This window comes from Eubalaena glacialis, chromosome 17 (genome assembly GCF_028564815.1).
Source record: "Eubalaena glacialis isolate mEubGla1 chromosome 17, mEubGla1.1.hap2.+ XY, whole genome shotgun sequence".
In the NCBI taxonomy this organism is placed as follows: Eukaryota; Metazoa; Chordata; class Mammalia; order Artiodactyla; family Balaenidae; genus Eubalaena; species Eubalaena glacialis.
In genome coordinates this window covers 4,887,469-4,913,771 of record NC_083732.1, presented here as the reverse complement: position 1 = coordinate 4,913,771, position 26,303 = coordinate 4,887,469, and the positions used below count along the sequence as shown (strand labels likewise).

The window sequence follows — 26,303 nt, the reverse complement described above, 5'->3', positions numbered from 1 at the left end:
TAATTTAACAAGAAAATAAAACCGAGTTGGACTAGAACATGATTTGGCTTCTCGGGAAGATTTTATTTGGATGCGGGGGTTGCTTAGTAGATAAAGTTCTTTTGAGCACTACTAATCTGTAAATGAGTCATTTCGTAAGTCAGCTATATCTGTGCCATTAGAGGGCAGGAATATTTTAACCTTGGTTAGGCTTCCTGTTCTACTTATACACGGTCACATATGTTCAGGAAGACAAATTAGTTTTAATGTTAACAATATACAAGAAAATGTATTGTGGAAAAAAGTATATGCATGAAAGTTTAAGTGACAAAAACTAAAAAATAATTGATGATTTTGGAAATCTGCTTTTACCCTTCCATCTCCCACCCCAAGTGGCTAAGTAAGCATATTCTAGTGCTAAGGGCCACGTATAGAGCTGTTTATGACCAACACTGCCATTATTTAAAAAGTGGTGACAAGTTTACGGTTTAGACACTAATCCTACCTGATGAAAAAGTATAAAAACCTAGAACATCGACAGATTTTGATGTTGCAAATTCAATAATAAGAAATTAATTTAATCCTTAATGATCAGTTCAACTGCTACGGTATTGCAGGGCAATCAGGAAAACTTTGTAAAGTTTCAAGAGACTAAAGTTAGCACTGCTCCATTCTCCAACAAAGTTGTTTTTAATTTTTTTTTTTTCTAATATTTACTGGAAATTTTCCATTTTATTTCAATCCCCCAGCTCTATCCCAGCCAAAACCATGTTTAATATGCCCATATTATTACAAGATAAAGATCCCAGATCCCCTGTGGCGAAAGAGCCCCCTGTCCCTGAATTTTGACCTACTTTAAAAATGACTGAACCCACCTTTTGGATGAATAGTTACGCAACACATATTCTTCTTCTTTTCACTGCCATTTTAATAGAAAAAGAATATAAACTTCTATATTACAAAATATAGTCCACATTTTTTTCAATAGAAACTCAAAAAACACTAACTTTATACGATAAATGGATGTTTAAAAGCAAATTCCGGATGGTACTGCATCAATGTGGGGAAAAAGTGTACTAGGGTACAAATACCCATTTGACTATGGGTACAGAGTATCAGTGAACAGAGAATAAATTCCACGTGAACAGTGTTCTGACCGCTATGATCCTTTGGTCTCTATACCACCTCACTTATGATTCAGAGGCTGATCTGCGGATCAGTTCCCCAAAATAAGCAGTGATTGTCTTCAATCTATTATTAAGAAAGTTTTGTTCTATTTCCACTTGCCCTCCAGGCCCAGCCAAGGACGCCACCTAAAAAGGGAACAGAAGAAAGTCACACATACATAAGCATGGTTTCAAAAGAAATCTTTCATTCAGATGCTTTATCAAATAATACAGCTCTGGCTTTTTATTTAAGTCTTTCAAATAAGGAGGCATCTCAGACGTTCACTGTTACTTTCCAGGTGGGTATTAATGCACTATTTGGTGGCAGAAATTCTTGTTTCAGACACTTCTGACATTATGGGTATGACCACAGTGCTATGTTATTGTATAAGACCTAATCTCTCCAATGCCAGAAGTTACGGAACTTAGAGGAACAGAAAATCAACATATCGTTCCCAAATATCAGGTTTATTTATTAAGATGGAATACATCAGAGAGCAAGACAGACCCCGCCCGACTTTCACGGGAGCTCCAGCCTCTACCACCTACACCTTCTACTTCTCTAGGTGGGTTCTGGTGCTGTTCTCCCAGCTTGAATCACCTCCTCCACCTGTTGCTCTTTTGTGTGTGTGTAGTTTTAAGTCTCCCACTCCCCCGTTTTTATTGTGGTTAAATACAGCACTCTTTTTGAGGTCTACCGTATATGGTGACTAACGCCGTTATCTGGAAGCTAAAAGCACCGTCCCTCTCCACCTCCACAGAGTTAACCTCAAAAGGATGCTTCAAATTGGCAATGCTTTGCCCTAAGTTCTTAGACAGAAAAGTTCTGTTCTGGTCCAACATTTCTTCATCCAACCTCTCAGGTCTGTTACTAGCAAATATACTCCCTCCTTGCCCATGATTACATCACCAGAGACCAGTCTGCCAGGGCAGCAGCGAGGATGAAGGGGAAGGGAACGCATGGAAGCCCGGGGACTCAGAGAACTGAAGACACGGGGTGCTGGAGAGAGGGCTCCCCAGGTATCAGGGACCAGCACCAACGACAGAGACACCACCTCTGTAATTATGTCACTGTAACGGGCAAAACTGTAGCTGCGTATTTTGCAAAGAGAGGTGTTGTCGGTCTAGTTTGGTTTGGAGGTGAGAGATCTAATCTCAGTGGTATTACACATGCTCCACCAGCATCAAGTGGAAGGTAAGATTTATCGTACCTCACCAATGAGTACGTATTTTAAAGCATTTCAACTTCCTCTTAGAAAAACGTCACAGATACAGAAATAGGGAAGAAGCAAAGCTCATTCTACAGTACACACTAAAAGAAAAAAAAAAAAGAGGCTGTCCCACTAAGGCAGTAACAATGTCAATTTCAACCTCCCCCCACCCACAAAGAGATGCAAAAGAGACAGCTGTGTTTTTACCAATAGGAACAGATGACAGCAGAAGTGAAACACAGTATCTGTTACAAGGATGAGATGCACGCATACATCCCACTGTTTACTAATGAGGCATATAATTATTCAAGTAGAACTAGAGCAGCAATTCTTAGGAAGAAGTGTTTTATTTTCTATTTTGATATCTTTATGTCAGTCTGATTTTTCACAAGGAAGGGCAAAATGAAGAATTTGCCTTTAACCAATAAAAGGCATTTTGACTAGTATATTTAAAATATAATTGTTTCACAGTAATTTTTCTATGAGTTAAGATATAACTTAAGTGCAGTATTTCTCCCATTCCTTTAAATAGTGATTTATTTAAAGAAAGTGAGACTGGCAAGCAGAAGTTTTCTCTGGGGGTGGGGTTAGGGAAGGAGAGAGGAAGAGGAAGGAAAGGAGGAGAGAAGAGGTCGGGTGAAGAGAAGCAAAGCAGAGCTGAAACAGCAGCAAAAAATCTGCTAGGACAGGGAGAGCAGAGAAAAGCAATCAGAGGCAGATTTAAATACCAGTTCTACCAATAATTTGCTCACCAATATAGAAAGCCATTAAGACAGGGTTTGGCTTCCGAAATCTAAAAAACAGGAATACTACCTATCTCTCTAAAAAGAGCACCGTGTAAGCCATAAATAGAATTACAGAAAAACAAATCTCTGAGAAGGTAGGGTTGCCTGGACTTGGGTGCTTTGGATAGAAAAAGGAATGAAGACGTCTTACGTGGGAGTTTTTGAGGTCTATTATAAAATAGTTATTTATAAATTATTATATAAAATAAAATATCTTATTCAACAACTACTGAATAAATAGCTTAAAAGTTTTGGTTCTAGGCAGTGGAGTGTAGCAAAACAAAACAAAACAAAAACAACAAAAAAAAACAAAGAATGTTGCCTTCATGGATCTTACATTCTAGCCGGGAGACTCAGATGATGCACAATTAAAACAAGTATTGAAAACGCCTATCTAGGGCTTCCCTGGTGGCACAGTGGTTGAGAATCTGCCTGCCAATGCAGGGGACACGGGTTCGAGCCCTGGTCTGGGAAGATCCCACGTGCCGCGGAGCAACTAGGCCTGTGAGCCACAACTACTGAGCCTGCGCGTCTGGAGCCTGTGCTCCTCAACAAGAGAGGCCACAATAGTGAGAGGCCCGCGCACCGTGATGAAGAGTGGCCCCCTCTTGCCGCAACTAGAGAAAGCCCTCACACAGAAACGAAGACCCAACACAGGCAAAAATAAATATAAATAAATTAATTAATTAAAAAAAAAAAAGCCTATCTAGTGTTTAGAAAGAAATTTAAAAAAAAAACAAACTTAATATGTTACGTTAAGTGTTCTAATTAAAAATAATTTCTAACTTTAGCCTTTTTGTGTTTTTCTAATATTTTCACAAGTACATATATTTTCAAGGTTAGAATTCTAGAGTTGAAAGACGAAAAATTATGTAGTTCAAGACATTAAATAATATTTTGTTTCAAGCAAACTTAATGCCATCAATTTCCAGCTCTCTTTATTTTTCACTAGCAGGTTTAACTGACAAAATGTCATCTGGTTCCTTCCCCTTTCTTAAAGTTTAATACATTGAGAGAGAGAGAGAGAGAGGAAAGGGGAAAGGAGAGGGAGAGGGAGAGGGAGAGGGAGAGGGAGAGGAAGAGGAAGAGGAAGAGGAAGGAGAGAGGGGAAGGGGAGGGAGGGAGATCAGCAGCTCTGGATGACATGCTACATTTTTGGTATTGTACTTAAATATACTAGATTTACCAAAAGAAATCACAATTTGTTTGGGCTGGAACTAGAACTAAGGAATGAACTCTCATCAACTAGATTTCAGGTCAGGCAATAAGGCTGTTCTTTGGGAACGGGGAAAAGAGAAATGGGTAAAGATCACAATGCAGGTGATAACTTTAGTGAAATAAAAGGTACAGTGTAGAAGATTTAAGAGTTAAATAAAGATTCAAAATTGCACTTTTAAAAAAAAGCAAACTGATATAAAGTAAAAATATATGGTAACTGAATGAGAGAAAATAATTTCTAAACTGGATCCTCATGGAAAAATATATAATAAATACTTTATTATAAGAAGGATACAGAACAATTAGAACACTGAAAAAAACGTCCTATTACTACACTGGAGAAGTGATTATTTCTGCAACATGCAAAATCTTACTTAGAAGCAAATTACACCAAGTGAATATGAAGAGTACTTTTTATGGGGCCTATAGATCTCTGTCAATTACAGTGACATAAGCAAAAAGCATCTGAAATATTGGCTCTGATTAGAAACCTAATGACTACTGTATAGTACAGGGGACTCTACTCAGTACTCTGTAATGACCTGTATGGGAAAAGAATCTAAAAAAGAGTGGATACATGTATATGATTCACTTTGCTGTACACCTGAAACTAACACAACATTGTAAATCAACTATACTCCAATAAAAATTAATTAAAAAAAAAGAAACCTAAAGTCCAACAGACAAGTGTCTCACCCACAATTCCCTTTTGTCCTTAAGTTTCTTTTGTTACATCCAACTAATAACTTCACAAAAATGAAGGTTGGACAAAAATATTTCTGATGAACAGTTCGCTGGGAAATAAAAGAAAATATTTTTTATCAATGGAAAACCAGGCAATATTCAAACTTATGCATATTTATTGAAATTAGTTCCACATCTCTGAACATGGTAAATAGAAGTGAGATTTCTATGCTTAAGTGGATAAATCTTATTTTTTGCTGTTTTTCATATAACTCGAATGCTACCTCAGGCTCTCACAGACATTATTTCCTCTCTGTTTCTCTCTTCCTTCAAATATTTATTTGTTGATTAAGACAAATAAGATTTTAAAAAGCCATCACTGTCAACAGGAGCACACTGGTGACATGTCAAAAAAATTCTCCTGGGCATCAAAAGCTCACCTACATGCATCTCTCAGGAGAAGGCTATAATAACCAGAGTTCACTAAGCTTCGTCCCTCACCTGTTACCAGAACAGGTACTGGAAACAGGAAGACTGTTCTTAAATTCAACAAGTTCCCTAAAGCACAACAGACTAGAGAACAAGGAAGCCCCTGGTTAACGGCACAGGACTTGTATACAGCTCTGTGTGTGGCGTCCTTTATTGAAAAACCTATTCAGAGGAGGGAAAGAAATATAAGCTTAGGTTCAGAAGCGTTTGAACTTTCTCAGTTAGCCTTAGGAGGCCAGCTTCACAGGCCCCCCCAAGAAACAGAATGTACATGCCGTACAAGAATGAATAATACTGCTCTAACTGTCCAGCGGCAAACTTTCCAAGGGAAAGGCTGGCTGGTAAACGTTAGAAGCTGACCAGTTGTATCCTGAATTGCCACATATGGTTAAGCAGTGAATTTCACTAAGAACAGAGCTGGTCTAGAAGCCTGGGTGCCAGTGACTGGAAGAGAGAAGAGAATCCCCGTGGCAGATAAAGCTCAGCAGCAAGTGCCGGTCATTTTGCGGTGAAGTTTTAGCCCCCTGTTGTCCTTCTCACCAGTCAGCAATGAAACAACCGATTCAGCAAAAATTCTAATTCCCTTCGCTTCTCTTGTCACCTCAACTTCTGTCCACGGCTCCCGCTCTCATGGTGGCCAACTCTGTGACTGGTAATGAGGACCTTGCCAGCGGGAGACAGGAAGGCACTAACTGCCACCGCGAGAAAGAAAGACCAGCAAATGCCTACACATCCCTCGTTCACGCATCAGTGCGAGCGGCCCGATGACCTGACTTGCTCACTGCAGAGCTGTCATGAGGATCCAGTGGAACGTGCAGGGCACCCTGCAAACTCTAAGTACGTATGCCACTATGACAAGGCTCCTATGTTGTATATAAATGCAGGGGACAGTCCTTTGCAGGATGAATGTAATTCTGTAGGATGAGTGCCCTGAGTTTTAAAGGCTGGGCATTTTCAGGGAAAGCAGTTTCAGAGTTACTACTCGTACATGTACCAGAAGTGCAGTCCAGCTCTCAGCCCTCTTTCTGTTCTCTCCTGCTTCTGGTGTCCACACCTGGAGTTTAAGGGACCTCCAATTGTTGGGGTGATTTTATCACATTTACCACATGGATATAGTTTTGGCTACATGAAAGTGCTGCCATCAGACCAGATTTCTACTATGGAAATTTCACTTAGAGCAATTTGACACAATTTCTTATCAAGCTTAATATTTAGAAACTAGTAAGGCCCCAATTTTCCTTTTATTGAATAAGCAGATTGCTATAATAGCTTAGAACTAATATTTGCAAAGAAATTAGTGGTAAACATTTATTGTATTCAGCCAAAAATCAAACACTAAAAATGCCAATGAACTGAATTTTGTTATATTTAAAGTGTTTCCCCAAATAACAAAATTACCTAATAGTTTCCATATCTATAGTTTTAACTATTCAAATGCACATAATTGTATTCGTTTATATGGTAAGTTTTAGAAATGTTCCCTATAAATAAGTCCTCCCTCCCTATCTCACAAAATAAACCATTAGAAGTGCGATGACTGTGACACTTCCTAGACACTATGTATTGGCTCTGATGGGAGCCTCAAGAATTCTGCCGACTAGAAATGTCTCCTGATTAAATCTAATGTCAATTTCTATACTTAAAGATACAACTTAAATAATCGCAGGATAAGTTTTACCTACAGTGTTGGGTTAATTTGTAAATACTTTCCTGCTCTATCAGGCAATAAAATAGGTGCGGTATGGCCCAACTGTTATCATGATGTCTGTCCGGGGAAGTCATGGAAGGGTGGAGCGTACCTACGAGACAAGTGCCAGGAAGGCGCCTGGTTAATTTTCTCAGCACAACCCTTAGGGAGGATGCTCAGTGTTGCCCTGCTCTCTGTACTGCTATGAACAAGTTATAAGGAAAAGTAACTTAAATTAATTTGACTTGAAAAGTACAAAGGCTCCCACTTTTCTGAGTAATCACATTTTAAGAGTTATGAAATCAAACAAAGATAAGGATGAAAAAAACAAACAAAAAACAAAAAAACAAGGATAAGGAGGCACTATATCAAACTGACCAGGAGCCGCTCCTCTCTCTGTTCCCAGGTCTGTCTGGGAGACAGGACACCTCCTGTTAGACATTCCACCCGCAGGGGTTTCATACAAACACGGTGTCCGACAATCGTTGCCGTGTGGCTTCTTTGGGGAGACTAAGCATTCTACTCTGCTCAAACCTCTATCCATATTGTATACATTTACTACTTAAAAGAGAAGATTCTCATGTTTGGAAAGCATGGTAAACCCAAAGCTAGTACTGGCTGCAAATCTATGGCTGTCAAAGGAAAGAAATGAAGGAAAACACAGCAAGATACAGGCGTCAAGTAGATAATATACAATAATCCCGCACTCCATCTATAGTGATTTCAGTGAGTGAGATGTACCTTGCCTCCAAAGAGCCTGAGTTTGACAGTGAGAGTCTGGATAACAAGGGACACATGTCCTGGAATAAACCCCAAACAGAGGAAGGGAATAAGAGACTGAGGAAAAAACGCGACCTGGAAAAATATTTTACTAGATCCAGAAAACAATGAGACTTATTACTTATATGGAAAGATTATAAGAAAACTTATATTTGTATTGAGTCCACAGTCAGCTTAACTACCCTAAATATAAATGTTATCCAGAGTACAGATCTCCCTGGATGGGAACTTAACTGTTCTCTATAGGCATTTCTATGAGAAAAACGTAGGCTGGTTTCAAACAGCAGGACTCATGAACTTAGAACCCAACCCATTTGTAAGTTCAGGGTGTTGTGATCTTCTAAATGCTCCGTAACAAAAAAAGCTGACTTCTCTGCTACTCTGCTCTTTCTAAATCTTGTAGCACCGTCTCTTCTCTCATTAAAAAAATCCTACATGTGGATAGGTTGTCTTCATTTTATCATAAAAAGAAAAGGTGATTTCCCACTGTAATTTGATCTAAATTCAATACCAATATAATGTGCTTGAAATCTTAAGTTTCCTTTTTGACTTTTATTATTCTCTAGTGTCATTACTCCCTCTAGAGGTAGAAAATGTGAATGAACTACAAACCGGAATTCTGGCAGGTGTGTGAAGTAAACCAAAACGAAGGAAAAAAAGTTAACTTTCTCCTTGGGCAAGTGTTAATTTAACTAGAAAAAATGTACTCACTTGAACTGTTGTAAAAAAGAGTGAATTTCCTATTGTCATTCAAGTACCCAAATATGCCCATCTAATGTTTAATATAAGGATCATCTAGCCGCTCATGAGACTAGTTATGATGCATAATATCTTTTTTCTTTTCAAAAATTTTCTTCTTTTCTTGATGCATAATATTTACATACGAGAAAAAGAGAATTATGGAACAGGCTCAGTCTTATCTGGGAATCTAGAATGCAGATCTGAGTCACATGAGTAGCAGATATTAGGTTTAATATTCAATTTGATATAAAAATGCATAAAGCAAGGGGATAGTGCTTTTTCTTCTGTCTTGTAACAGCACAAAGTATTGGAGATACCTAATGTTTAGACACAATGGCTCATCGGTAGACAACAGGCAGCAAGATCTAAGAGCAGCCCCTTCTAACTCACAGAGTAGGGGCTTGTTAATTCTATTTCCTTTTCTTTTAACCCAGAGAATCTCAACTCTGGCAGCACATGACAATCACATGGGGGGTTTTAAAAAATTATGCTTGGGTCTCATCCTAGAAAATAAATTAGAGACAATCTTTCTCAGTAGACCTGAGTCTCAGTAGTTTAAAAAAGCTACTCAGCTGTGACTGTAAAACTCTTAGAAGAAAACACAGGGGAAAATCTTCAAGACATTGCATTTGGCAATAATTTCTTGGATATGACATCAAAAGCACAGGCAACACACAAAAACATCAGATAAGCTGAACTTCATCAAAATTAAAAACTTTTGTGCAGCAGAGAGTAAAGAGGGAGTTCCTTGGCGGTCCAGTGGTTAGGACTCTGCACTTTCACTGCCAAGGGTCGGGGTTCGATCCCTGGTCGGGGAACTAAGATGCCACAAGCTGCTCGGCGTGGCCAAAAAAAAAGTAAAGAGGCAACCCATGGGATGAGAGAAAATACTGGCAAAGCATATATCCGATAACGGATTAATACTCAGAAGATACACACATGAAAAGATGGTCAACATCACTTGTCGTCAGGAAAATGCAAGTGAAAAGCACAATGAGATATCATTTCATACCCATTAGGATGGCTATTACCGAACAACAACAACAAACAGAAAATAACAAATGTTACTGAGATTGTGGAGAAATCAGAACTCTTGGGGACTGCTGGTGGGAATGTAAAATCGTTCAGCTGCTGTGGAGAACAGTAAGGTGACTCCTCAAAAACCCAAAACTAGAATTACCATGTGATCCAGCAATTCCACTTCTGAATATATAACCAAGTGAAATGAAAGCAGGGACGTGACTAGATATTTGTACACCCATGTTCACAGCAGCCTTATCCACAACCGTCAAAATGTGGACCCGTGGACCCTAAACGTCCGTGGACGGATGAATGGATAAACAAAATGCAGTGTACGCATACGACAGAATGCTACTTAGCCTTAAAAATAAAGGAAATTCTGACACGTGTTATAACATGGATGAACCTTAAGGACATTATACTAAGTGAAGTAAGCCAGACACAAAAGGACAAATATTGTATGATTCCACATACATGAGCTATGTAAGTATGAGGTATACACGAGTAGTCAAATTTATAGACACAAAGTAGAATGGTGGGTGTCAGGGGCAGGTAGTGGAGGGATGGGCAGTTAGTGCATAATGGGTGCAGAGTTGCAGTTTCAGAAGATGAAAAGGTCCTGAGATGGACGGTGGAGATGCCTGTACAACAACATGAATGTATTTAACACCATGGATTGTATGCTTAAAAATGATTTATGGTAAATTTTGTCATGTACATTTTACCACAATTAAAAAAAAAAAGCCACTCAGGTAATTTAATTTGCAGCCAGATCTGAGAGAGACCCAGTGTTCCAAAGACTAAGCAGGTGAACCAAAGACGGGAAAGTGTAACACATTAAAATAAGATATGTCCAATACAAGTAAGTATTACTGGTTTCTGAGAGGAGGAAGAGAAAAAACATGTATAATCTGGGATGTGTGTTTATAAATTAAATCTTGTCATTTTACAAAAAAAAACCCACATTTTTTTTGGGGGGGGGGGCCATGCCACACAGCTTGTGGGATCTTAGTTCCCCGACCAGGGATCGAACCCGCGCCCCCTGCATTGGAAGCACGGAGTCTTAACCACTGGACCACCAGGGAAGTCCCCATTTTACAAATATCAAAGCTGTTTATTCTCTCCTCTAGAGAAAACAAGACATCTTTACCTATTGGTCCTCTTCAAAATCTTAGTAATGCTTACATTCTTTCCACGATAACTTTATGGCAGGATCTTCTAAGTAACAGACACACGACTTTTTGAGGTTTATGGGCTAGACGCACTGTGAAAAATGCTTTATCCCTTATTTCATTTGTTCTTCAAAACCACCACTAACAAGTGGCAGGGCTGAGACGAAACTCGGGCCTGACTCTCAGCATCTCTGTTTTCAGCCCATTACCGGAACATTATCCACGTCCTCCTACATCCGTGTCACTGATGTTCTGGCCACCTTCTCCTCAACTCCTCCAGTCAAATCTGCTTTAGCTTTAAAGGCTGGTTTATCTGCCGTATCATCCAGGGCCTTTCCTGAAGTCATCCAGCAGAAAGCCAGGGCTTTTAATCTCTGCCTTTCTTAGGAGAAGGCTGCACTACCACTATCCTGTAATCCTGAGAAGACGCTGAACTAGCGTGCCTGCTGACCCTGGTAAGACAGGTCTGGAGACACAACAGAGGGAAACCACCAAACAAAAGAAACCTATGGAGAGACCTGGGGTGGCTCGAGAGAGAGAGAGGGAGAGAGTACTTGTGCAGGATGGAGGGCAGTGCCTCTGGCCGGGGGCAGGAGGCAGTGGCTGTGGGAATTGAAAACAGGAGGAAGGAACACAAGAAACGTGAAATTCTGCTCTCGCTCTTCCCCGCCCATTGCCGTGGCCTCGGCTAAACAGCGTCTGTGCCGCGCCTGCAGAGCTACAGCTGGAAAGTGAGGGCGGCTGAAGAGAAGCTCTGATGTGAGAAGCTGAGAGAAGCAGGTGGGGACCCAGCCCTGGCAGCTGCCCTCTCCCCCCCTGCTCTCCAGACATCCTCGGGCTGATGCCGGACACTCTGTGGTGAAGGAGTACAGCCTTCAATCCTGCTTTTGCCCAGCCCCTCCCCAAAGGGGGCCGCTGTCCTGCGATGGTGTTTGGTGAAAAGGAACTGCAGTTCTGAGCTGGCGGGTTAGCAACCCCAGAGCTCACCCACCGCCACCCCTGCAGGTGGCCACTGGGGCCCACACAGCCTCAGCTAGTGGTTTGCAACCCAGGCTGCACATCAGAATGACCCAGGAAGCTTAAGAAACTGGTTAGATCAATTTCTGGGATGGGGCTCGGAGAGTCAGTTCTTACAAATGCCCAATGATTCTAAAGGGCAGCGAGGTCTGACGCTCACTGGATTCTGGCCTGGCCTTTCTCCTTCTGCATCACTCGAGACTAGCCAATAGCCAGTAAAACAAGACATCTGAGGACCACGAGTATTTCATGGAAGAAAAACAAACAGGCCTAGAAATTATATCAAATGCAGAAAGGATAAAAAAGATTCATGATTTAAACTTCTTATAATAATAAAAATATTTGAGTGCAAAAGAAGAAAACAAAACACAATGCAGAAACATTAGGTGTAAAGAATATAAAAAACACAATAGATAGGATAGAGAGAATTTATATACGTGAGGAATGAAGACCAGACTGAGGTAATCTCCCAGAAGGAAAAAGGGGACAAAACACCAGAAAATACAGTTATGGGAGACTAACATCCACATAACAGATGTCCCGAAAAAGGAAAAAAGATGGTGAGAAAATAGTTGAACAAATAATGGAGATAATGTCTCCAGAATAAAGCATGATGAACAAAGCTCAGTGACAGAGTTGGCTCTCAAGTACCAAATGGGAAAGAAAGGGAAAACCGGCACCCAGCAACACTGGAATAAAATTTAAATATGAAAGACAAAAGATTTTCAATAGAATGCTTCGCACAAAGCAGACATGTAATAAGCGCTTATAAAAACCACCAACAAAAGCATGAAATAAAGACATCATCACATATTTGTGAGGCAGTTATTATTCTAGGCAAAAAACCCAACATGTTTAAAATAAATGTTTATGATAAGAACGGAACAAGGACATCTGAATGTTAGTCAAGTGTCCTATGGTTAAAACTGTTCCTGGACACATGGAGGTTTTATTTGCCTGTGGATTTCTATCTAGGCTGCCATTTTCAGGGATACCCAAAACCTATTCTCAAGGGCGGCCGCAGGAACGGGATCTCGGCTCGGCGAGGTGCGCACATGTGAGACACCACACATTCACTCTTTCAGGACGCGGAAGGACAAGCCCAGAGCGCTCTGTTTATGTTTATGCGGGCCAGGAGCCGTGGAGACGAACAGGATGAAACAGGCACGGATTTAACTGCTAAGCACTTCCAGTTTTCTAATAATAGTCAAAAAGCCAGGGACTTCTCATAAACATGTTCTCAAGTAAAGAAAGACCCTGTATCTTTTTCCGTCCAATCTCTGTAACAGTCACACAAGAGGCTCATAGAAGTTCTTCAGTAATGGCTTACCTGGTCAATATTAGCATTTCTTGGAAGAAAGTAAATGATATTATTAGTGATCTTCTGGGAAAGTCTGAAAATTTCAAAGGTGGACAGTAGTTAAGGAAAAGTAACAAAAACAGTAGTTAATTTCTGATCAGAGATATATTCTTCACTTACTACATCGTAACCCAAACGTACTCCAATATGTAACAATACCCTCTAATGGGACCTAAAAGAGAATTAAGTAGCATACTGTCCCTGACGGGTCAGGGATTAGAAGTTAAATCTATTTATTCAATTATCCTAGTGGTAGGAAACCAAGAGCCGGAGACACACATTCTTTCTTTCGGCCATTTTCCTAGGTTTTGTAACAACAGGAAATAGGAAATATGACAATAGAATAGGAAAGCACAATACCGTCTCTTTCTAGTAAAGAGTAAAGACAAGTAACTCTGTCCACTGTATTTTTCTAAATTTTAATTAGCAACTTAAAACACAATTCCTGTTAGAGTCATACATGACTCCTCTGGGGAGTAGAGATAGAGAAAGGGACAAATAACAAATGGTATTCTTTATGAAATAAGGGTTTGCTTCAGCATCCTGGAAGAGTAACAGGGAAACTTTGGAGACACAGAGGATTCAAGTCAGTGTGAGCTGAAGAAAAGTTAGGGGATAGTCACCCAGACTCTAGGGACAGGTCTTGAGGAAACCCCCATCTCCAGACAATAATTCCACACAATTAATGCCTTTTAGTTCTTGTTTTGTAATGGTAAAATTGGAGAGCAACCAATGGAAATATAACCTCACAGTTACATAAATACAACGTAACTTTTGGAGATCACTCACCAGTTAATTTTTATGCAAAACAAACTGGAATCTATCAAGTGCTACTAGCTAATAGCTCTCCTCTTCACTAATTTCTTACACACACACACACACACACACACACACACACACCCTTTCTCTCCACAACCACTGCTTGAGGAAACTCTAAGGACTTCGAAAGGATATCCATCAGGAGCCATCATGGTGCTGATGTCGAAGATCTCAGCGGTGGCGTAGTCTGGTCCTCCCCAAGGCGGGCTGAGAAACACGACATCAGCCTTTAAACGAGAAGCCAGCTGCAGGAAATCTCCACAGATGAACTCAATCTTGTCTGCTACCCCATAAATTTCTGCATTATTGCGAGCAAGATCGATCTTAACAGGATCAATATCAATGGCGATCACTAAAATGGGAACAAGAAAGATGAGTTAAATGATGCTGATTATTAGTTATATAGACTAGTTCATCTTCTGAGCAGTCGGTTTATTTTCTCTGCAAGACCCTTTTTAAAGACTTTTTAAAGGGCGATTAGGCCATATATATGAGAGAGAGAATTAAACATTTTAATCTAAACTAGAAAGATTCACTTGTGTGGTACCAAGAAAAAGTGACTGAAGGGTGTGGCCTTCAGAGCTGCCTCAGTCAGCCCGCTGGGCCGAGGCAAGTAGTGACGGTGGCCACCCAGCACCCACTGAACCCGGTCTGTGGTCAGCACTGTGCTCTGTGCGGTGGACAGCCGAGCGGCAAACACTTGGGAAGGTGATGGCTGCATGGAAAGCCTATAAAAGATTTCAGATAAGACCAATTTCCTCAAAATGAGGCAACTTCCAAAGGAAGCCAAATTTGACAACTTCTACCGAAAGGCAAAATAAAACCTTTTTTGACAAACCGATATAGCCAACTTATGAAGAAGAGATGTAAAAACATCTGCTGGTGACGTTTAATGAGACATTTTAGGTAGAGGGAACAGATGTTATGTTTTCACCACACGGGCTTTCATTTAATTTACTGCAATTTCGTAATTAGCAACACAAACCTAAGTTAATTCTGGCTCACTTGTGTCTTGCAGTAAATTACTCAAGTGCACCTGTACGTGCACCAGGATGTTAGTGGCAATATTTTATATCTGCAAGGGCTAAGTGGAATCCTGATACATACACCATGGTTGTCAAGGAAACAACTGCATTCCAGAAAATACTGGTTTCAAAATTTGTTAATGCTTTTGAGAAATAATGCACTAAATAAATCACTTGAACAATGGATATAAGCACCAGTCATGTTGCAAAATCATGCATCTGCAACACTATTTTTTCTGTTCTAAAAAAAATAACATTCATGTTTATAAAAGAGAAAAAGGTCCTTTTTAGCTGCTTAATCTGTTACATTTATAGTACAGAGACAGATGCAAAGATATACCGACAATAGCAAAAATTCAACGGAAAAAAATGACTTTCAACACCAAATGTATTCAGTTAGTTGTCATGTTTTCATCTGCACTCCCCTCGGAGGCCGTCTTTGTTGTCAGGCCTAAGAGGGTGCAAGCAACTCAATCTAGCACGTGAAGGAAGTGCTGACAAATGCTGGTGGATACTACGTAGAACTGTGCTGTCCAATAATGGCAGCCACTAGCCACATGTGGATATTACCTTTAAATCGATTCCAATTAAATACTATTAAGAATTTAGATCCTCAGTCACACTGCCATATTTCAAATGCTCGATAGCCACACGTGGCTAGTGGCTACCATGCTGGACAGTGCAGATACATTTCCATCATTACAGAAAGTCCTAATGGGCAGACCTGATACAGAGCCACTGGAATTCATATAAAGGGGGAAAAAAAACTTTAACAGCAAAATGCAAACTCTGGGAATTCTCTAACCATTCAGTTGAGTACCTGCATAGACAGCAGCTATGTGGGTGGAAATCGGTCTGACACAAAGGGATCGTGCCGACTACACACGCCATTTTCTCACGTGTATGCACACACGCGTGCGTGTGTATAGCTGACCCTTGAACAACACGGGTTGCAACTGCACCGGTCCACTTATAGGTGGATTTCTCTTACTAGACGTGTAGGACAGGACCACGTGATCTGCGGGGGGTTGAATCTGCGGATGCAGAACGTCAGGTACAGAGAGCCGACTGTATGTTACGCTCGGATCTCTGACATGGGGGCGGGCAGCGTCAGTGCCCCTAAGCCCTGCATTGTTCAAGGGTCAAGTGTGTGTGTGTGTGTGTGTGTGCGCGCGTGTGTGTATAAAGAGTAACTGATTACATGCATATGTGTGTACACACACACACACACGCACACACACACACAACTATACTTTGAACTCTCTGCCCCAGTGGAGTCAGCTCGCCCACACTAGGGCAGCACCCACCACGACTGTTACGGCACCCGTGAGCTCCTACTGCTTCGGGGAGAAGGTCCCGGGGCACCACGCTATGAACACACTGAGGACTCCTGAGCTTCTGGCTCACAGGCTGCAAGCCAGACCGTGACCGCACCCGGCAGGGGTGGAGTCTGGGTGTGCCTCCTTTTCTTCCCAGGGGCTGGAGATCTGTAGGTGTGAGTGATGGGGCTATGATGGAGTCGGGCAGAAGCAGTCTTCTTTAGCTTGGGACCCACATTAGACATTTTCCTTTACCAAACGTGCACTAAGCTACAGAGAGCCTTGGCAACAGACCTGTATTCGTAGAAATACAAAACTACACTATGGACTGTTTCCGTAATATTCTGAAAAAATTTCCAGATCTATCTGCTGTTTTATCAGAGGGCAGATATTTTAATTCATGTTACAGTACAATGCCAAATGAAGACAGATTTTACAACTTTTGAGGAAAAAAATCATTTCCATGCAATAAACACGGATTTGAGCTCATAGGAATGGCTTATCTGGCAAAGGCAGAGAAGAACTTTAAGAGAAAGTAGTAAATTCAGGAAAAACAAGAAAGTAACTACTATTCCAGTAAATATGAAAACAGCTTTCATCCAGACTCTTAGGAGACCACACAAAGATAGCAAATGTCGTGCTCTGAAGCATCGGAGTGACTGAATAAGGGCCACAGTTCATCAGCACTTGTCTTAAAATCAATGTTGGGTTGCCCTTCGTCATTTCCTAGCTCCTATATTATGCTTTCCAGAATCATATGTTTTCCTAGTTAACATAAAGAACTTTATATAAATCAATAAGACAACTGAAATTTACTGAAATGGAAGCTTTATATATAAAGACATTGGTGAAAAAAAGCATCTTCAGAGTATGACTTAACAGTTGCTATCTCTAAAATATCACATTATACTACATTTTAAAAAGAACTGAGAAAGAAAAGGGATATCAGATACAGAGAAAGCCAAGTAAAAGCCCTGGATTCCCGACTCCGCTAAGTCAATTTGGGCAGACTGTCCAATTTCACAAAGCCTTCTTTCCCCTGGGAAACAGCACATGTACTGCCTACTTGACACAGTTCTTAGCGGATATATACTGATATATCAATAGTAACAGAGGTTTTCTTTCTTGTGATTCTGAAGTCAAACAACCATGAGGACAGTCCAATATTTAAAAGGTTCTTTGTGTCTTAGGATGTCAGAGCTGAGAGGTATCACAGAGGTTCTCTCAATTTAATGTCTCCTTTCAATGAAGGCTAAAGGATGTCCAAGGTCATACAGATGGTGAGGGACAGAGCTGGGACTCCCTGCCTACTCTTCTCTTCTTCCAAAGAATAGTCTCCCATGTTCATATTTTAAGTTTTATATAATGCTATAATCTTGGCTCCGCCAAGCTGCGTCTGTGTGATCTTGGGCAAGTTACTTCATCTTCTATTTCTTGGTTAATTTGTGAAACACAGATAGTAGTAAAAGATACATATCACAAGATCGTTGACTAAATAAATACATATTAAGCACTTAAACCAGTATACAAAGTGTATGCTTAATATACATTAACTCTTATTGTTAAATGTTTGGCATTAAATTATCAATGATTAAATCTCAGTAGAGATAGGCCGAAGCAAAATGAAGCCTTTACTGAATAAACCGAAATTAATTAATGAATAAACTACTGATGAGCAATTACCTCTCTTTCCTGTTAAGGCAAACTGAATGGTATTTCCTCCAACTCCACAAAACGCGTCGACTACGGTGTCACACCGGGAGCACTGGCTGACCCTGCCGGCGATGTGCTCAGCGATCTTCTCGGGTGTAACTGAAAACCAGCCCTCTGCGAGGGGAGAGGGTGTCTGTTATGACATTCGATGGCAAGAAGCCAAGCCAAACACAAACACAGCCAACATTACTATACACTAAATGCTTAAAAGAAAATACTTAGTTTCTCTTTTCAAAAAATTATATATTATCTAGTTTGAAAGGAAAGGTCCACAGATCTTGTTATAAAAGGGGCAGTATCATTCCCAGACCCAACTTCCACAGAAACAACCCCCTCAATTCTTGCCTGATTCTTTTGCAATATCCCTCCAACAACTGAATGCAATTCTGATTTTTCTGTTTGAAGTATTAACAACTGACTACCCATCATGGAAAATGGAAAGTTAGCTATTTTAATTGACCAACTCCCCAAACTTCACCGAGGTTCCCAATTATTTAATTCCTGAAGGGGAAGCAATGAACCGCATCTGTACGGGACACTTAGCAAAATCTGCACGTGTCTAAAGGGTCAGAAAAGCAAGGAAGTGACAGCAAGACTGCAGAGCTGTAGGCTCAGCAGAACCTTCATCATTTTCAGAAAGGAGGTCCCATGTCCACTCCACAGAAAAAAAGGACACTGCCCTCCTTCTTTCCCAATAGAAGGAATTTACGTTTTTCAGAAAGATATTTCTCTGAACAATATGATGCACCAATTTTCCTGTTCCCTTTCTTCATCAAAACTTTAAATGGCTCCTCATTGCTGGAAGAATAAAAACATAAACTCCTTTTATAGAATTGAAAGCTTTTCTCCAGTCTTATTTCCCCAACACACTCTTATGTACTCTCCCTGATACACAACATTCTACAAATAATTTTAAGAGGCTCAGAGAAGCCCTGAAACTCCACACAGATCAATACCTCCTGATTTGGACAGTTAATAAAGACCAATGTTTAGGTATAGCCCCAGCATGAAAGCAAGCCTCAGTCTGCGCAACTGAGTTTAAGTTAGCTCTTCAAGGTCACGGTAGGAAAACTTGAGAAAGAATTCAAACTTTCCAGTGTGAATTCATTAACTTACATCTATCTGCACATCAGACGTTCTGTTTAATAATCTATCAATTGCTTTTGCTATCTATCCTAAGATGCAAAAAATATAGATTAAACCTGAGTCTGAAGTTTAAGAAACATGTATGTACCCAAATTGAGAGACATTGTAGAAAATAACTGGCAGCTGTTCTCTGGAAAATGTCAAAGTCATGAAAGACAAAGAAGCTCAGGAACTATCCCAGATTAAGGGAAACTAAAGGAACATGAAAATAAATGTAACACATGACCCTATACTGGAAGAAAAAGAATGCTATAAAGGACATGATTAGTATAATTGATGAAACTAGAGTACTGATTTGTTGATTATGATATTGTAACAATGTGAAATCTGTAACTTTATCATTGTCACATAAAAATATCACTGTTCTTAGAAAATACACACCAAAGTACTAAGGGGTAGGGGCAACTGGATCAGAAAACATACCTACATACATGCACACAGAGAATGACAAAGCAAATGTGGCAAAATGCTAAAAATAGCTCAATATGAATAAAGGGGACATGAACATTTCTTACGATTCTTGCAACTTTTCTATAAGTTTGAAATTATTTCAAAATGAAGTTAACAATTACATATATACCTTACCTCTGTCTAATTTAATCCCATCGTCAAAGCGGGAGAAGAGCCTGTATCTCTGGGCCCAGTACTTTGCCAGCTCAGGCACAGCAGTGATCTCAGGAGGCAGACCAATTCCCTTTCTGTTCTTGCTTTTCTTCTTCTTCTTCTTCTTCTTTTTATTTTCAGCTACAATAAAAGAATACAAATAATACAGATGCTCACTATAGAAAGAGGAAATCACAGGTGAATTTATCTAAAGTGTGGCCACAGCAAATAACTACAGTTTGGGACTGCGCGCCAGCACATGTATGCAGCCACACGCCGGAGGGTGGAGGGCATCTGGAAACAGCACTGGCTTCAGGTTATAGCCTCCATTTTGCCACTTCGTGGCTCCTTGAGCTTGGAAAAGTAACCCAGGCTCTCTAAGTTCCAATTTTTAATTCCTCAAAAAGAATGAATGAATGGGTAGTATTTTAGCTATTTACTTCACAGGATTGTTAGGAGATGTGGAGAGGTACTATTATAGGTATAAAAGTTATTACGTAAGTGTTTCTTAGATAAAGTTGCTTTAGTGGGTGAATTATGGAAATTCAAACATTTCCCTTCCCTTCTTTAAAACAAAAGCTCCCAAGGACTGATTAAGTTCTAACTCTCAGCCACATCAATCCTCTGAACCTAGCCATGACCTACAAGTCCTACAGCCTCTAAGAAATTGAAACAGGGGTCACTAGCTCCATTCAATAAAAAAGGATCTCATTCATTCACATTGACTTTTTCTTAGATAAATGATTTTTATTTGTTTGGTTATTTGGTTTCACTTCTGAGCAGATTAGATGCAGCATCTTAGAAAGACAAGAGTGCTGTCATACCTAAGTATGATGACAAGAATTGATGCTGACAAATAATAAACATTAAAGTAAACATTGAAATGGTTCTCAAACAAAGGACTGTGTCCTAATACGGTCATCTGATCACTGCAAATAGCAAAAGGTACCATCAATAGCAAAGTGCAGTGAGTTTCTCAAGAGAGGAGACACTAAGATTTTGAGTCAAAAACTCCTTATTGTGCAAGACCGTCCTGTACAGGACTTAACATTAAGTAATCTAAAGTATGAAATGCCGGAATCCCCCAGATCGATCTAACCCATCTTCCAAATACCTGAGATGGTGGTATCACCCCAGGTGAGAACACCAGCATCGTGACAAGTGGTGGCTAGGGAGCTAGGGTAGGGTGGAAAAATGGGATTTAGGAATCACACAACTTGGTACCAAGTTCTAGCTTTGCCACTTACTGGCTGGGTGATCTCGGGCAAATTTCTTATTTTCTCTAAGCTTTACTTATTTATAGAACAGGGATAATTTCACCTATCTCAATGGGCTACTTTACAGATTGAAGGAGAATAAGGCATTCTCATTTCAGAAATCTGCACGTGCCACATGAACATCAGTTGTACAATGGCAATAAAAATATTAAACTACCTTAAGTATGCTGTTTAGAAAGGCAAAGAAGTATATAATACAAAGATCACAGGTTTACACACACATACACACACATGGAAAAAAAAAATCAAGAGTCAAATAAGGTACTTCGCTCAATACTAAATAAGAAAGCATCACAAATATAATTGTTTCATTAGGGCAAGTCTGAAATAATTCATCAGTAAAAATGAATACTATGTCAAATGAAAATTTCTGCCTTATAAAAGCCATAATGTTCCACTGAGTATAACTATTATAAAATAAATTCAAATAGTACAAAAGCGCATAAAGTGAAAATGCTACACTATTCTTCATTCATCATAGCCAACTACTGTAAATACTTTTTTATGTCAATGTACCATCTAAAAAACAAACATCACTACCAACCACCATCACCACAAAAAAACAACAAGAACAAAATAATTATCCAAAAGAAAATCAGGGCAATGCTAGATGTCAACAGGAATCAAAGGGACTGCCACCTTTCGCCCACGGAACAGAGTGGCGGTGGCAGAGACCAGTCTTAATGGCACAGATGGAGGCGCTCAAACAGCTTCCCCTACTCTTTAGTCTTTCATTTTATCATGCTTGTTCAGCCAAGGATGCTCTGGGTGCGAAATCACGGCCAACAGCACATTTACACTAAATATGCCTTCTTTCAACTTACGAATAAACAGCAGTGAATCCTTAGGTATAGATGATTCGTAAGTGATAACGAGGGAAAAACATACCTAAAACAAGGAATTGAAGTCCGTTAGCAAGCGGGAGCACATTTAGCCTCACCTTCGGCTTCTACCTGAAGACGGTCTGGTGCAGCCTGGGCGGGGCAGTCCCCCTCGTCTGGCACTGCTGCTTCTGTGCTGTCCCTGTCAGTTTTCTCTGTTTCCACTTCCCCAGCTGGAGACATGGCACGACGCTTTCCAGGTTCCGGCTCACTCGTCTCCGGTGGGTCATCCCCTTTTTCAACAGACACTTCTTGTTCCTCTGAACCACTGCTTGTGCAAGTATCTTGCACGTTGTTATGAAAAACTGACTCCTGCGATGCTTCGTCATCCATTGGTTCATTAACCCATTTTAGGAATTTTTCTACCTGAAATTTTAAGATGTTACAAGCATGAATTAATTCGCAATTACACAGAATATTTCCACCTGCTTTACCATTTGTGACTTGACAAGCTGTGTCACAGTATTAGCTCTGGTAAGTACACTGTATCATACAGGTTAATGTGAATAAGTAATTCCAACCTAATTACACTTTGTTATCTGGATGTACCACGACCTTATTAAAGAGCTCTTTAAAAGAAAAAAAAACATCAGCTTAAACACAAGACTATGACCTTCCTGTTAGCAATTAACACTAAGAGGATAAAGCTCTACTGTGCCAGTACCTTTCCATTAAGTCTTCTAACAATATAACCGTAATATATATTACCATTACAAATGTACTTACCTGTTGTTGAGCCACTGCTTTTAGCTTTTCAAATTATATAGAATTTTCTGTAATGGCCCCAGCTATACAATCTATGTTGAATCGTACTCAGCATCAAAGATGAACTCTACAAAGATTTAGTGCCAATCTGTAAAAGCAGTGCTATCTTGGAAAGAATGCGAGCTGCCTTCTAATGAAGCAGTAGAGCCAGTAAAATGATTCCTAAGAACTAAGTTTCTTCTCTGAAATGTTAACAAGGCTCAAGGTCAGATGATACATACTTCCTTGCAATCTTCTGTAACAAGAATATTCTTCACAATAGATCTTCATGACCTTCCTAAGAGTCAGGAAGTGAGAACAAGAGTGACAGAAGACGGACATGGGCCACGACCCAGAATCTTCCTGTGAGGGGACTGTGCCTATGTATCAATCGGACGCCTGAGAGCACAACAGTCATATTAACTTTCTTCCTCGGCAATACGTGGCAGTTATGTTTCTGCTCTTCAGCTACAGATGAATGTATGGGAACTATCACATCCAACATGTTATAAAAAGGCCCGTCGGACTGATTGAACTGATACTGGGAAATTTGTTCCAGATATAACCAGGGCCACTAAAATATTAAAATAAGACCAGTAACCAACCAGTCTGAAATATAATAAAAATAAAACCAGCTATAAATTTGTAGCATGTTTTGGAAAAATGGTGACGTTAAGGAAGGATAATGTACCCTAAGGGTAAAACAAAGTCATCATGGGACCTGAGATTTTGTTCCATTGCTCTATAGAGCTGCTGGAGAGGTGACAGATAACAAAATTCTGCTCATTGCATGGCGCTTTTTCCCTATATTGGAGAAGGATCACTCATCAAACCGAACGAAAGCAATTCTAATTACTTTTGTTTTCCAGGTACATAGAAGGCAGGTACAACGAAGTCTAAGAGAGGAGATATAAATACTCCAGATAACAATGTGAATCACTAAATTAGCCTTGAGGCTCATGCCATTTGGATGAACTTGTTAGTGCAAAGTCTGATCGATCACCTCTAGATGACCTCAAGATTAAGCCTTTCAATAAATGCTGCATCAGAAATTGGACTTCCAGGATCCTACTTAGCCTGAAACAGACAAGCCGTTACCACACACAAGGTGATTTTACCTATTGATTGCTCCACAGGCTGCTCCTGTGTAGCTTTCAAAGCATCCCCCTCTCGTATCAGCCCCAATTACCCTCTTTTCAAATTTAGTTCACACAGTATAAGCCTTTAGGAAGCAAACAGAAAAGCATTTTAGGTACCCTTATATCTGGTAGAAACAGGGTTCCTGTTTGCAAACAGAAACTTTAAGGAGTCAAAGGTCACAAAAATGAGACTCGATTTGTAAATATAAAGCAAAATTTATGCATACCTTACTCAAAGTTTTGCTTTTCTTGAAAAGAGTTTTTCCTGGCTCTTCAGTGAAGAAGATGTGTTTGTTTTTCATATTGATTTGTCTTCTCATGTCCAAGTACTTTGACTTGTACCTCACATCCTTGTGTAGATACCTGACCCGCCGGTGACTGAAATTTGAAATTCCACCGTATCTGTGACCAAAGCAAAAGAAGTGGACTCAAACCTCAGGGTCTCTGAATCTGCTTCCTTATATGAAGAGAGAAGAGAACTAACAATTTTCACTATTTTCCCAGTAGCAGCCACTATTTTAATTTCACTTTTTTAAATTATGGAAATTATGAAATAGAGTGAAAAATGCAGAGGACTTTTTAAGGTCTAGCTTGTATGTTAATTCTCAAGTAAATGTGAAACACCAAAGGTGGGAATATCAACATATCTTACAGATAACAGGAAGGAGAAATTACACTGTAAAATGTAATAAAAAAACAGCAGGAAACTATAACCCCAATGCATGTTGGGGAAATATAATTTTTTCTCACAGTGAGATGATGCCAAAGCTCTTTTAACACGTACCTGGATATGTTGAAATTGTCTTAAAAGTGGCCACTAGATTCTTAAATCAATATGAACTAACCTAAGAAGCAAACCCCCGTTACTAAAATAGTAGACATGTGTCTGCTATGAAGCCTTCGCTGACTCTGTTAACCCTCACTAGTTGCCTCTCTCACAGACTATTAGGGACCCCAGTGTAACATATAACTGAGCACTTCTAAACCAACTACGAACAGTTTGGTTTTAAATGTCAGTTGTTATCTTCTACCTATATTATAAACTTCTTTATAAAAAGTGCGTATTCAGACCTACTAGAGAATGGACTTGAGGATATGGGGAGGGGGAAGGGTGAGATGTGACAGGGTGAGAGAGTGCCATGGACATATATACACTACCAAATGTAAAACAGATAGCTAGTGGGAAGCAGCCGCATAGCACAGGGAGATCAGCTCGGTGCTTTGTGACCACCTAGAGGGGTGGGATAGAGAGGGTGGGAGGGAGGGAGATGCAAGAGGGAAGAGATATGGGAACATATGTATAACTGATTCACTTTGTTATAAAGCAGAAACTAACACACCATTGTAAAGCAATTATACTTCAATAAAGATGTTTAAAAAAAAAAAAGTGTGTATTATCTTTCTCTTTTAAGTGAAATTGGGTGCTCTAAAATAGAAGAATAGTTAAATCCCAGGTAACAGAATAAATCTCTATGAGTATATACCAGCAAGAGCTACCTAAGTAATTTCTCAATAAAATTACATGTGGGTAGAAATAAATTCTGCCAGGAATTTAAATGTGGCAGTTATCAGGAAAACCCTTTATATTATTAACTTTTATGAACTCTAGCCTTAAATGACTATATGGCCGAAGTACACAGAAATGATTACAATTTTGTAGAATAAAAACATTGGATTGCTATGAAGTGCAACTGAGTTAATACATGTGAATATATCAAATGTACGGTGATAGCTCTACAATTCTTACTAGCAAGAGAGGTTAGTGCTTTAATTGTAACACCTCAAATGTTATGAAATACATAACCATTATTCGCTATCTGGATACCAGAGAGCTTTAGGATAGCTGAAGTGGTTAAGATGTCTGGAAGACAACGGCATTTATGGAAAATTACTTTTGTCCTGAGCCATGCTTGAATCCTAGAAGGGAACCGTCGACATCAAAGTCTGAATCCGGGTTTTCATCGATGTCCAGTTCATGGCTAAACAAATAAACAAAGCAAACAGTGATAAATAAGCCAGTTATCTCCAGAGCCCACCAGTTCAGGCAAATATTAAAAGGTACATACAGTCAACCCATGCAAACTTTCCCACCACAAGAATCAACCGCAGTTCACAAAGCCAGGAAGACAGGAAGAAGAGTACTTTAACCAGGATCTTCCAAACGAGATAAATTACCTAGCAGTGTTTGGGACACAGTAATGAGCGCTCAAATCTTAAACCATGTCACGCAGTTCTCTCTATTCCTGAACAAATATAAATTTCCCCATTTTCTTTTGGGAAAACACCAGTTAACCTGCAGCCTTAACTAATCTCCTAGGTGATCTCTCT

The 26,303-nt window shown here is 39.8% G+C and overlaps 1 protein-coding gene across 3 annotated transcripts in view; it reads right to left on the bottom strand.

Moving 5' to 3' along the window:
• Nucleotides 1–568: 568 nt before the first annotated feature.
• The window catches only part of TGS1 (trimethylguanosine synthase 1), a 36,354-nt gene continuing 10,619 nt past the window's right edge, over nucleotides 569–26,303 (bottom strand). For 2 of the 3 annotated variants that reach the window (XM_061171346.1, XM_061171347.1), the window contains exons 6-13: nucleotides 25,868–25,954; nucleotides 24,203–24,377; nucleotides 22,152–22,458; nucleotides 19,917–20,075; nucleotides 18,156–18,299; nucleotides 14,264–14,480; nucleotides 13,280–13,358; nucleotides 569–1,292 (exon numbers count right to left, since the gene is read on the bottom strand). In XM_061171346.1, coding sequence (XP_061027329.1) covers nucleotides 1,170–1,292; nucleotides 13,280–13,358; nucleotides 14,264–14,480; nucleotides 18,156–18,299; nucleotides 19,917–20,075; nucleotides 22,152–22,458; nucleotides 24,203–24,377; nucleotides 25,868–25,954 — 1,291 coding nt within the window. In that variant the 3' untranslated portion in view covers nucleotides 569–1,169. The remainder of the gene's footprint in view (nucleotides 1,293–13,279; nucleotides 13,359–14,263; nucleotides 14,481–18,155; nucleotides 18,300–19,916; nucleotides 20,076–22,151; nucleotides 22,459–24,202; nucleotides 24,378–25,867; nucleotides 25,955–26,303) is intronic. The other variant, XM_061171348.1, reaches the window with a different exon arrangement.